This window comes from Procambarus clarkii, chromosome 26, assembly GCF_040958095.1.
Source record: "Procambarus clarkii isolate CNS0578487 chromosome 26, FALCON_Pclarkii_2.0, whole genome shotgun sequence".
Classification (NCBI taxonomy): Eukaryota; Metazoa; Arthropoda; class Malacostraca; order Decapoda; family Cambaridae; genus Procambarus; species Procambarus clarkii.
Window position 1 is genome coordinate 24413979 of NC_091175.1, and position 14932 is coordinate 24428910.

The window sequence follows — 14932 nt, forward strand, 5'->3', positions numbered from 1 at the left end:
AGATCAGAGAGGGTCACAGTGTCCGCACCATCCGGGAGGGGGAATGTCCGCCCTTCGTATCGACGGAGAAAGTCTCGATATGCCAATTCCTCCGTGAACTTCACTATCGCTCGACGTGCCGTCACCAGCTCTACTCCATAAATGTTTATCACAGGGATATGAAGCAAAGCACACACCAGCGCTATCTCTGGGTACCCAGCCCGGCCGGAAAATTTGAGGCCCACAGACTGAGCCCGCAGTACAGGGGGGAGAGGGACCCCCCATCGTGAACTCCACGTCAGCACAGGTGGGCAGAGACCTAGGGAGTGGTGAGTGGTATGTCAGTTATTACTGCAATGTAACTGCACTTGTTCACTTCCCGTTGGACCGTGAGCCTGCACCTCTTGTGACTCCTGTGTGTAAGTAATACTTATCAATATTATTATTATTATTACAACTTGCCTTTAATACAGTCTTAGGGGAACTAATTGGTTTTCTTATTATATCTCAAAATTATATCTATATCAAGTAATATTTCCACATTAATACTGATTAATTATTTTGTCTTAATACTGTGTCGTTCTCATTTTGAGTAGTTTGGTTTCAGATTTTATATTTGAATTAATATGCGTTAATATAACAAGCTAACTCATCCTTATTTATTTTCCAGATTTCAACATTATTGCTTAACTTTTACAGATCATGTCAATTCACAAGTACTTCAAAAAGATTGATGACAATCTTGAGCCTACAAAACCTGTTGCAGTTGGTGCAGCAGTTGATGCAACAAGAAAAGATGATGTTTCAAATCAAGATGGAGCTGCATCACAGGACCTCACAGAGGAAAAGGAGGCTTCCAAAACGGATGCATCTTCATCACAAAAAAAGCGACCAAAACTGAGGAATGATGAGCACATTGCATTTGGATTCTTCCGGACAGTACATGAAGCTTCAAATCCCTTCCCACGAGGCAAGTGCTTCTTTTGTAATGCCACGTACAGTAATGAAAATGTTGTTCCTTCAAAACTTGCACGGCATTTAAAGACGAAGCACCCAGAACACCAAAACAAATCAAAACAATTTTTTTAGACAAATTTGGAAACATACTTGAAGCAACAGTCGACCTTTAAAAGTCAAGTTATGCTCTCTGACATGAAAACATTTACTCTTGCTTCTCTTAAGATGACACAAATGGTTCTTCAGAAATAAAAGCAATTTACTGAACTTGAAAATGTTGTAATGCCGTGTCTTGAAGTAGCAGCTAACCTTATACATGGAGGGAAAGATGCAGTGAAGAAATTGAAGAAGATTCCGTTGTCTGATACTACAATAAGTCGTCGGTCTGTGATGTTAGCAGATGACCTGAAGGAACAGCTTGTTAAAAAAACTGCGTCTAGCCGCAATTGTAAATATATAGATGAATATATAAAAGTTAAATAAAAAAAAAACTGTTTTTTTCTGTTTACATAGTCATAGAAATGAGATATGAAACAGATTTTAAATATTAAAAACGTGAGATTTTTAATGAAACTTTTTCGGGGTGGGGTGGACAGCTTCTACTTAATCACCACAAGGGGTGGACGACATTAAAAAAGGTTGAAGATCAATGCTCTAGTATAAACAAGTACTCTACAATCCCTCCCACACAAGCACCCTCCACCCATCCGAAACTAGCACTTCACACCCTAGAATATGGTAAGCTAGGCAAGGGTAGACTAGTGTTGGCTAGGTTATGATAGGAAGGAGTAAGCTAGGCAGATTTACTCAACCAGTAATTTGGGGGAGAGGAGAAACTCGATATAAGCCTAACTTGTTGCTTCCTGTTCTCTGACACAATGATTTATTTTACGTCAGGTTTTCAGCACAACCGCATCAAAAACCTTGGTTATTTATTTATTTATATAAAAGAAGGTACATTGGGAGTTAAGAGAGAACATAGGAATGATGTTGATTTTACAATCTTGTAAAGCCACTAGCACGCATAGCGTTTTGAACAAAACGCTACTGATCTGGTAGCTACTCAAAAGCTGGACTGGTCAAAGTCGTATCCATTTTGTTGCCCTCTGACTGTCAGTGACTACTCTTCTGACATTCCCTAACTTTCTGCAATATTGTCAAACTAATAACAATTAGTAGTAGTTAAATATTACCTGAATAATTGCAGCACATGATGTGGCTGGTACATCGTTGTTGTTTTGCCCGGTCTTTCGTATACAAGGTATACGAAGTTAAATCTGGCTACTTTACTCAACATAACATAATCTAACCTAACCTAACACATCCGACTCTAAGAATGACTAACCTGAGCTAAGATATCCTAAGCTATGTATATTTACAACAGTACACTGGTTGTTGTTGTTGATTTAGGGGCGGAGGGCGGTCCAAAGAATTACCCAAATCTGCAGGCGATGAGTCACAATAACGTGGCTAAAGTATGTTGACCAGACCACACACTAGAAAGTGAAGGGACGACGACGTTTAAGTCCGTCCTGGACCATTCTCAAGTCGATTGTTACACATTCACTATCGACTTGAGAATGATCCGAAACCGAAACGTCGTCGTCCCTTCACCTTCTAGCGTGTGGTCTGGTCAACAGCTATTAGTTCATATAAGTTGACAACTTACCCAGATAAACAAACTTCCTAATGATATATATGTAATTAATACAACTGAAATGTTTAAATCGTGATTATATATGTATCATGTGGATATTTTCTAATGTAATTGTTTCTCCTGATATTCGGGTTCTTTATTATGCTTCGTCTTGAGGCAAAGCCCAATACCTTATGCCATATTGATGCTCTGTCCACAGATCATTCTTTCTCTCTCAAATTGTATACACTGATCGTTTCCTACACCGCCCCACGGGTGCAGTTGCCTCTACTTATCAGACAGAACTATTTACCTTGCTTCTTACACTAAAATGTGTACGTCTCCAAACTTGATTCATTAATTCTAAGAGATTTTCTATCATCCTTAATTGCGCTTAACTTTCTAAGACACAATTGTAACATGAGCATGTCTGAAGCTAGACAGGCAAAACACAATATTAGTGATTGTAACAGAATCCACCTCATGTGAATTCCATCTTCGTTGGCCTCCAAAACTTAAGGAATGGTCCAGAAAATAGCTACTAAAGTTTAATTTAAGTGTGAAGATACTTCAGTTGATACTTAGATACTTCCTTACTTAGGAAGTAACTTACTTACTTAGATATGGATATAAATTCATTTGAACGTGTCCAGCGTAGGATGACTAAGTTAATTCCCCAAATTAGAAATCTTTCATATGAAGAAAGATTAACAAAGCTTAATTGCATTCACTGGAAAGGCGAAGAGTTAGGGGTGACATGATAGAGGTTTACAAGTGGATGAATGGACATATCAAAGGGGATATTAATGGAGTATTAAACGTATCAACACAAGACAGAACGCGAAACAATGAGTATAAACAAATCCACAAGGGTCGTGACGAGGATTCGAACCTGCGTCCGGGAGCATCCCAGACACTGCCTTAATTGACTGAGCTACGACAGGGTAAAAAGGGATGCTCCCGGACGCAGGTTCAAATCCTCGTCACGGCCCTTGTGGATTTGTTCATTTGATGCATCAAGTTAGTGTGATCTCTGTGTGTAATGATGTAAGGGCGAAGAGGGAGAACGGCCTATTGACATAGCTCGGGTGGTTATCTTGAGATGATTTCGGGGCTTTAGTGTCCCCGCGGCCCGGTCATAGACCAGGCCTCCACCCCAGGAAGCAGCCCGTGACAGCTGACTAACACCCAGGTACCTATTTTACTGCTAGGTAACAGGGGCATAGGGTGAAAGAAACTCTGCCCATTGTTTCTCGCCGGCGCCCGGGATCGAACCCAAAACCACAGGATCACAAGTCCAGCGTGCTGTCCGCTCGGCCGACCGGCTCCCCAGGGGGGAGTTGTGTAAAATCCTGGTTTATGCCTCGGAGAGGCTACAGGATCCAGTAAGTTCAGTAGAACTTCGGTTTCAACCCTTTTTACCCTGTCATAGGTCAGTCGATTAAGACAGTGTCTGGGATGCTCCCGGACGCAGGTTCGAATCCTCATCACGGCCTTTGTGGATTTGTTCATTTGATGCATCACGTTAGTGTGATCTCTGTGGGTAATGATGTAAGGGCGAAGAGGGAGAACGGCCTCCGTTCTCCGAAGGCATGTTGCCTCGTGTAGAGCAACATGCCTTCTCCAGTGGCCTTAAGTTTTTTGGTAAATAATGGTTCTTTGGACTTTGGTAAATACTAGTTCAGTAACAGGGTTATTGATTTGTGGAACCAATTACCGCGTAACGTGGTGGAGGAAGGGTCCCTCAATTGTTTAAAACGTAGGTTCGGCATGTATATGAATGCGATCGGGCAAACAAATAGTGTAGTGCTGTGTAGTGTAGTGTAGTGTAGTGTAGTGTAGTGTAGTGTAGTGTAGTGTAATGTAGACGTGCACAGAGGGAGATGGCGAAGCATCTCATAATGAATGTCATCCGAGCCCGCTACCGTAGATCTGCAGAGGGCCAGGGCAGACTGAAGTTCAGAGAGAAAGGATCGTTATAGGGAAGGCGGAGATGAGTGTGGAAATCTATAGGATAAGATTCAAGACCAAGCTTACAAAGAAGGAAGGATTGAGGAAGATGAGAACCAGAGCTAACAGAAGAAAAGTGGGAACCCAGTTCGGTCGTGACCGTCACTGGGTCCGCCACAAGAGTACCACGGAGGTGGAGATCCAGCGAGACATCTGGAATGATCTTGCCCGTAATCTAGCGGATCTTCTTCCAGATCTGAGGCAGAGGAGTATCAGACGGATGGTGGAAACATAAGATTTCTAACTCTCACGTTTAGCTGTATGGATGGTCCTACGGGCCACCGCACTTGCCTTCCGAAACAAAATAAAAGAATCAGCCGTCTGCCGGTGGCGGTGTTTCTTCCAGGCTGCACGCTTACAGCAGACAGCCCGAGCACAGTCCGCATTCCACCAGGGAACGCACTTCCATGTGCCCCGGGAGGAAGAGCAAGTAATAGAGCGGATGGCAGCATCGAAGACAGTGAATAGAGCGGAGGGCAGCATCGAAGGGATGACGAGCAGAGAGAAAGATCAAGACAGGAAAGGGTGCGAGTTCGAGAGTCCACATGAGTGGGCTTACCAGAATTCAGAAGAGATAGAGAAGAAACGAGGACAAATGGTTCGAGGAGACGGCCTCGGGTGTCTGTCAGAATATCACCCCAGAGGGAATGTCGACAGTTGAAATCACTCAAAAGGAGCACTAGCTCTGGCAAGGCGTCCAGGAGGTGCTTAAGATCAGGAAGGGAAAGCGGGACATTTTGGGGGGAGATAAATGGAACAGATTGTATACCATTTACTTACGAAAACACGGACAGTAGAATAATGGATAGGTGACGGAAGAAGTAGGGGAACGAAGGGAATATTAGAACGAATTAAGAGAGCAGTAGAGTTACGGGCCCCAGCAAGAGCAGGGGGGTGGGGGGAAAGAAGGAATAACCACGAAAGTGACCAGGACGAGCACCAAGCATGGGTTCCTGGAGACAAACACAAAGTGGTGAAAACTGTGTAATTAGAAGTTGGAGTTGATGGAAGTTGGCATAAAATCCACGAATATTCCACTGAAGAATAGACATTATCAAAGAGAAAGGACAGTAACAGAACAAGACAGAAACAAAGGTAAAGAAGAATACAGTTTATTAAAGAATCTCAGGATCAGGAACAGGGTCAGCAAAATCAGGCTTAAGGGGCATGGGTAAACTGAGTAAGGATGGAGGGAAGGAAGCGAGAGGACAGACCAGAGGTGGACTAATGGGGTCCGGAGGAGGAGACAACTGAGAGGGGCAAGCAAGGACAGCTGGAGGAGGGGGGGGGGAGCTGAAATCAGGGAGTTCACCTCAACAAGGGCAGCAACCGAGAGGGAATCGGGGACGAAAGAAACCTCCATATCTGGGACAGGGGGGTCCGACCACTGAAATGGGAGGGGACGTAGTGACAGAGTCAGAGGGAGGGGGCGAGGAAGAAAGCGAAGCCTTCTTACCTGCTGGAGAGGAAGGAGAGGAGCCAGGCTTACGTTTCTAACTCGAAGAGTCAGGCGTGCCAGTAACAACGTACCGGGCGAAAGACTCAAAGGTATCAGCAGGAGAAGAGGAACGGGAGCGAACAACACGAAGATTGCTGGGAGGATAATGGATATCAGCCTGGACAGACAGGTGGTGTAGAGGGTCAAGAGACTGGGGGTGAGGGTCGGGAAGAAAGAGTGCGGGGAGATGGGGTAGAAGACATAGGAGATATGGTGGACTGGGTAGGAAGGGGGGAAACCCCAGACAAAGAACCAGGAGGGAGACCCGTCGGGGCAGGAGGCAAAGGAATAAGGGAGGTGGTGGGTGTGGTTGGGTTTAAGGCATGGAAACGGTTGTGAGACTGAAGGAGGTGGGAAGGACAAGGAGAGGTCGAACGTAACACGCGAGCGTAGGATATGCCCACGAAAGGGGTGAGACGACGAACTTGACGTCTCGCTACAGGAAAAGACAGACAATCACGGTGCTTTAAGTTAAGAACAACTTCCTCGAGTTTGTAGTGTATACATGAGCGTGAGAAAATAAGGTGGGCCTCATCGCAATTGAGGCAGCGAGCCTTGGGAAACGTGCACTTGGACTTAGAATGACTATCGTTCCCACACATGGGGAAGGGCCTTGAATCGGGCCTTGCATAGCAGGCCAAGTACGACGTTCTGGCTACTAGATACAGCATATATATATATATATATATATATATATATATATATATATATATATATATATATATATATATATATATATATATGTCGTACCTAGTAGCCAGAACGCACTTCTCAGCCTACTATGCAAGGCCCGATTTGCCTAATAAGCCAAGTTTTCCAGAATTAATATATTTTCTCAATTTTTTTTTCTTATGAAATGATAAAGCTACCCATTTCATTATGTATGAGGTCAATTTTTTTTTATTGGAGTTAAAATTAACGTAGATATATGACCGAACCTAACCAACCCTACCTAACCTAACCTAACCTATCTTTATAGGTTAGGTTAGGTTAGGTAGCAGAAAAAGTTAGGTTAGGTTAGGTTAGGTAGTCGAAAAACAATTAATTCATGAAAACTTGGCTTATTAGGCAAATCGGGCCTTGAATAGTAGGCTGAGAAGTGAGTTCTGGCTACTAGGTACGACATATATATATATATATATATATATATATATATATATGTCGTACCTAGTAGCCAGAACGCAGTTTTTGGCCTACTATGCAAGGCCCGATTTGCCTAATAAGCCAAGTTTTCCTGAATTAATATATTTTCTCTAATTTTTTTCTTATGAAATGATAAAGCTACCCATTTCATTATGTATGAGGTCAATTTTTATTAATTGGAGTTAAAATTAACGTAGATATATGACCGAACCTAACCAACCCTACCTAACCTAACCTAACCTATCTTTATAGGTTAGGTTAGATTAGGTAGCCGAAAAAGTTAGGTTAGGTTAGGTTAGGTAGGTTAGGTAGTTGAAAAACAATTAATTCATGAAAACTTGGCTTATTAGGCAAATCGGGCCTTGAATAGTAGGCTGAGAAGTGAGTTCTGGCTACTAGGTACGACATATATATATATATATATATATATATATATATATATATATATATATGTCGTACCTAGTAGCCAGAACTCACTTTTTGGCCTACTATTCAAGGTCTGATTTGCCTAATAAGCCAAGTTTTCCTGAATTAATATATTTTTTCTAATTTTTTTCTTATGAAATGATAAAGCTACCCATTTCATTATGTATGAGGTCAATTTTTTTTTATTGGAGTTAAAATTAACGTAGATATATGACCGAACCTAACCAACCCTACCTAACCTAACCTAACCTATCTTTATAGGTTAGGTTAGGTTAGGTAGCCGGAAAAGTTAGGTTAGGTTAGGTTAGGTAGGTTAGGTAGTCGAAAAAGCATTAATTCATGAAAACTTGGCTTATTAGGCAAATCGGGCCTTGCATAGTAGGCTGAGAAGTGCGTTCTGGCAACTAGGTACGACATATATATATATATATATATATATATATATATATATATATATATATATATATATATATATATATATATATATATATATATATATATGTCGTACCTAGTAGCCAGAACTCACTTCTCAGCCTACTATGCATGGCCCGATTTGCCTAATAAGCCTAGTTTTCATAAATTAATGTTTTTTCGACAACCTAACCTACCTAACCAAACCTAACCTAACGTTTTCGGCTACCTAACATAACCTAACCTATAAAGATAGGTTAGGTTAGGTTAGGTAGGGTTGGTTAGGTTCGGTCATATATCTACGTTAATTTTAACTCCAATAAAAACAGATTTACCTCATACATATTGAAATGGGTAGCTTTATCATTTCATAAGAAAAAAATTAGAGAAAATATATTAATTCAGTAAAACTTGGCTTATTAGGCAAATCGGGCCTCGCATAGTAGGCTGAGAAGTGAGTTCTGGCTACTAGGTACGACATATATATATATATATATATATATATATATATATATATATATATATATATATGTCGTACCTAGTAGCCAGAACGCACTTCTCAGCCTACTATACATGGCCCGATTTGCCTAATAAGCCAAGTTTTCATGAATTAATGTTTTTTCGACTACCTAACCTACCTAACCTGACCTAACCTAACTTTTTCGGCTACCTAACCTAACCTAACCTATGAAGATAGGTTAGGTTAGGTTAGGTAGGGTTGGTTAGGTTTGGTCATATATCTACGTTAATTTTAACTCCAATAAAAAGCAATTGACCTCATACATAATGAAATGGGTAGCTTTATCATTTCATAAGAAAAAAAATTGAGAAAATATATTTATTCAGGAAAATTTGGCTTATTAGGCAAATCGGGCCTTGCATAATAGGCTGAAAAGTGCATTCTGGCTACTAGGTACGACATATATATATATATATATATATATATATATATATATATATATATATATATATATATATGTCGTACCTAGTAGCCAGAACTCACTTCTTAGCCTACTATTCAAGGCCCGATTTGCCTAATAAGCCAAGTTTTCCTGAATTAATATATTTACTATAGTTTTTTTCTTATGAAATGATAAAGCTACCCATTTCATTATGTATGAGGTCAATTTTTTTTTATTGGAGTTAAAATTAACGTAGATATATGACCGAACCTAACCAACCCTACCTAACCTAACCTAACCTATATTTATAGGTAAGGCTAGGTTAGGTACCCAAAAAAAGCTAGGTTAGGTTAGGTTAGGTAGGTTAGGTAGACGAAAAAACATTAATTCATGAAAACTTGGCTTATTAGGCAAATCGGGCCTTGAATAGTAGGCTGAGAAGTGCGTTCTGGCTATTAGGTACGACATATATATATATATATATATATGTCGTACCTAGTAGCCAGAACGCACTTGTCAGCCTACTATGCAAGGCCCGATTTGCCTAATAAGCCAAGTTTTCATGAATTTATTGTTTTTCGACTACCTAACCTACCTAACCTAACCTAACCTAACTTTTTCAGCTACCTAACCTAACCTAACCAATAAAGATAGATTAGGTTAGGTTAGGTAGGGTTGGTTAGGTTCGGTCATATATCTAAGTTAATTTTAACTCCAATAAAAAAAATTGACCTCATACATAATGAAATGGGTAGCTTTATCATTTCATAAGAAAAAAATTAGAGAAAATATATTAATTCAGAAAAACTTGGCTTCTTAGGCAAATCGGGCCTTGCATAGTAGGCCGAGAAGTGCGTTCTGGCTACTAGGTACGACATATATATATATATATATATATATATATATATATATATATATATATATATATATATATGTATATAGTAGTACCTAGTAGCCAGAACTCACTTCTCAGCCTACTATGCAAGGCCCGATTTGCCTAATAAGCCAAGTTTTCATGAATTAATTGTTTTTCGACTACCTAACCTACCTAACCTAACCTAACTTAACTTTTTCGGCTACCTAACCCAACCTAACCTATAAAGATAGGTTAGGTTAGGTTAGGTAGGGTTGGTTAGGTTCGGTCATATATCTACATTAATTTTAACTCCAATAAAAAAAAATTGACCTCATACATAATGAAATGGGTAGCTTTATCATTTCATAAGAAAAAAATTAGAGAAAATATATTAATTCATGAAAACTTGGCTTATTAGGCAAATCTGGCCTTGCATAGTAGGCTGAGAAGTGCGTTCTGGCTACTAGGTACGACATATATATATATATATATATATATATATATATATATATATATATATATATATATATATATATATATATATATATATATATATATAAATATATATATATATATATATATATATATATATATGTCGTACCTATATATATATATATATATATATATATATATATATATATATATATATATATATATATATATATATATATATATATATATATATATATATATATATATATATATATATATATATAAATATATATATATATATATAAATATATAACTGAAAACTCACACCCCAGAAGTGACTCGAACCCATACTCCCAGGAGCAACGCAACTGGTATGTACAAGACGCCTTAATCCACTTGACCATCACGACCGGACATAATGAGGTGATAGCCGAGGCTATTTGAACCACCCCACCGCCGGCACTCGGATAGTAATCTTGGGCATAGCATTTTACCAAATCACCTCATTCTTTGGGGCACACGTGAGGAACACAAATGCGAACAAGATGGTTCAAATGTTCAAGATGGTTCAAATGGGGTGGTTCAAATAGCCTCGGCTATCACCTCATTATGTCCGGTCGTGATGGTCAAGTGGATTAAGGCGTCTTGTACATACCAGTTGCGTTGCTCCTGGGAGTATGGGTTCGAGTCACTTCTGGGGTGTGAGTTTTCAGTTGCGCCTTGTTCGCATTTGTGTTCCTCACGTGTGCCCCAAAGAATGAGGTGATTTGGTAAAATGGTATGCCCAAGATTACTATCCGAGTGCCGGCGGTGGGGTGGTTCAAATAGCCTCGGCTATCACCTCATTATGTCCGGTCGTGATGGTCAAGTGGATTAAGGCGTCTTGTACATACCAGTTGCGTTGCTCCTGGGAGTATGGGTTCGAGTCACTTCTGGGGTGTGAGTTTTCAGTTGCATATTTTCCTGGGGGACCATTCAGGCTTGTTCGCATATAAATATATATATATATATATATATATATATATATATATATATATATATATATATATATATATATAAATATATATATATAAATATATATATATATATATATATATATATATATATATATATATAAATATATATATATATATATATATATATATATATATATATATATATATATATATATATATATATATATATATATATATATGTCGTACCTAGTAGCCAGAACGCAATTCTCAGCCTACTATGCAAGGCCTGATTTGCCTAATAAGCCAAGTTTTCATGAATTAATATATTTTCTCTAATTTTTTTCTTATGAAATGATAAAGCTACCCATTTCATTATGTATGAGGTCATTTTTTTTTATTGGAGTTAAAAATAATGTAGATATATGACCGAACCTAACCATCCCTACCTAACCTAACCTAACCTAACTTTATAGGTTAGGTTAGCTTAGGTAGCCGAAAAAGTTAGGTTAGGTTAGGTTAGGTAGGTTAGGTAGTCGAAAAACAATTAATTCATGAAAACTTGGCTTATTAGGCAAATCGGGCCTTGCATAGTAGGCATAGAAGTGCGTTCTGGCTATTAGGTACGACATATATAAATATATATATGTCGTACCTAGTAGCCAGAACGCACTTTTTGGCCTACTATGCAAAGCCCGATTTGCCTAATAAGCCAAGTTTTCCTGAATTAATATATTTTCTCTAATTTTTTTCTTATGAAATGATAAAGCTACTAATTTCATTATGTATGAGGTCAATTTTTTTATTGGAGTTAAAATTAACGTAGATATATGACCGAACCTAAGGAACCCTACCTAACCTAACCTAACCTATCTTTATAGGTTAGGTTAGGTTAGGTAGCCAAAAAAGTTAGGTTAGGTTAGGTTAGGTAGGTTAGGTAGTCGAAAAACAATTAATTCATGAAAACTTGGCTTATTAGGCAAATCGGGCCTTGCATAGTTGGCTGAGAAGTGCGTTCTGGCTACTAGGTACGATATATATATATATATATATATATATATATATATATATATATATATATATATATATATATATATATATATATATATATATGTCGTACCTAGTAGCCAGAACGCACTTTTTGGCCTAATATGCAAGGCCCGATTTGCCTAATAAGCCAAGTTTTCCTGTATTAATATATTTTCTCTAATTGTGTTCTTAGGAAATGATAAAGCTACCCATTTCATTATGTATGAGGTCAATTTTTTTTTATTGGAGTTAAAATTAATGTAGATATATGACCGAACCTAACCAACCCTACCTAACCTAACCTAACCTAACCTATCTTTATAGGTTAGGTTAGGTTAGGTAGCCGAAAAAGTTAGGTTAGGTTAGGTTAGGAAGGTTAGGTAGTCGAAAAACAATTAGTTCATGAAAACTTGGCTTATTAGGCAAATTGGGCCTTGCATAGTAGGCTGAGAAGTACGTTCTGGCTACAAGGTACGACATATATATATATATATATATATATATATATATATATATATATATATATATATCTATATATATATATATATATATATATATATAAATATATATATATATATATATATATATATATATATATATATATATATATATATATATATATATGTCGTACCTAGTAGCCAGAACGCATTTCTCAGCCTACTATGCAAGGCCAAATTTGCCTAGTAAGCCAAGTTTTCCTGAATTAATATATTTTCTCTAATTTTTTTCTTATGAAATGATAAAGCTACCCATTTCATTATGTATGAGGTCAATTTTTTTTATTGGAGTTAAAATTAACGTAGATATATGACCGAACCTAACCAACCCTATCTAACCTAACCTAACCTATCTTTATAGGTTAGGTTAGGTTAGGTAGCCGAAAAAGTTAGGTTAGGTTAGGTTAGGTAGGTTAGGTAGTCGAAAAACAATTATTTAATGAAAACATGGCTTATTAGGCAAATCTGGCCTTGCATAGTAGGCTGAGAAGTGCGTTCTGGCTACTAGGTACGACATATATATATATATATATATATATATATATATATATATATATATATATATATATATATATATATATATATATATATATATATATATATATATATATATATGTATATATATGTCGTACCTAATAGCCAGAACTCACTTCTATGCCTACTATTCAAGGCCCGATTTGCCTAATAAGCCAAGTTTTCATGAATTAATTGTTTTTCGACTACCTAACCTACCTAACCTAACCTAACCTAACTTTTTCGGCTACCTAACCTAACCTAACCTATAAAGATAGGTTAGGTTAGGTTAGGTAGGGTTGGTTAGGTTCGGTCATATATCTACGTTATTTTTAACTCCAATAAAAAAAATTGACCTTATACATAATGAAATGGGTAGCTTTATCATTTCATAAGAAAAAAATTAGAGAAAATGTATTTATTCACGAAAACTTGGCTTATTCGGCAAATCATGCCTTGCATAGTAGGCTGAGAAGTGCGTTCTGGCTACTAGGTACGACATATATATATATATATATATATATATATATATATATATATATATATATATATATATATATATATATATATGTCGTACCTAGTAGCCAGAATGCACTTCTCGGCCTACTATGCAAGGCCCGATTTGCCTAATAAGCCAAGTTTTCCTGAATTAATATATTTTCTCTATTTTTTTCTTATGAAATGATAAAGCTACCCATTTCATTATGTATGAGGTCAATTTTTTTTTATTGGAGTTAAAATTAACGTAGATATATGACCAAACCTAACCAACCCTACCTAACGTAACCTAACCTATCTTTATAGGTTAGGTTAAGTTAGGTTGCCGAAAAAGTTAGGTTAGGTTAGGTTAGGTAGGTTAGGTAGTCGAAAAACAATTAGTTCATGAAAACTTGGCTTATTAGGCAAATCGGGCCTTGCATAGTAGGCTGAGAAGTACGTTCTGGCTACAAGGTACGACATATATATATATATATATATATATATATATGTCGTACCTAGTAGCCAGAACGCACTTTTCAGCCTACTATGCAAGGCCCGATTTGTCTAATAAGCCAAGTTTTCCTGAATTAATATATTTTCTCTAATTTTTTTCTTATGAAATGGTAAAGCTACCCATTTCATTATGTATGAGGTAAATTTTTTGTTATTGGAATTAAAATTAACGTAGATATATGACTGAACCTAACCAACCCTACCTAACCTAACCTAACCTATCTCTATAGGTTAGGTTCGGTTAGGTAGCCGAAAAAGTTAGGTTAGGTTAGGTTAGGTAGGTTATGTAGTCGAAAAACAATTATTTCATGAAAACTTGGCTTATTAGACAAATCGGGCCTTGCATAGTAGGCTGAGAAGTGCGTTCTGGCTACTAGGTACGACATATATATATATATATATATATATATATATATATATATATATATATATATATATATATATATATATATATATATATATATATATATATATATATATATATATATATATATATATATATATATATATGTCGTACCTAGTAGCCAGAACTCACTTTTTGGCCTACTATGCAAGGCCCGATTTGCCTAATAAGCCAAGTTTTCATGAATTAATTGTTTTTCGACTACCTAACCTACCTAACCTAACCTAACCTAACTTTTTCGGCTACCTAACCAAACCTAACCTATAAAGATAGGTTAGGTTAGGTTAGGTAGGG

At 37.2% G+C, this 14932-nt stretch overlaps 1 protein-coding gene across 1 annotated transcript; it reads left to right on the plus strand.

The window, feature by feature from the left end:
- Positions 1–681: 681 nt before the first annotated feature.
- On the plus strand, positions 682–1068 carry LOC138368845 (zinc finger BED domain-containing protein 5-like). Its single transcript, XM_069331553.1, has one exon. The coding sequence runs from the start codon at positions 682–684 to the stop codon at positions 1066–1068; it is 387 nt and encodes a 128-aa protein (XP_069187654.1).
- The last annotated feature ends 13864 nt before the right edge of the window (positions 1069–14932 follow it).

Excerpts from the sequence above, each read along its gene's own strand:
- LOC138368845 (XM_069331553.1), top strand. The coding sequence starts at position 682 with ATGTCAATTCACAAGTACTTCAAAAAGATTGATGACAATCTTGAGCCT.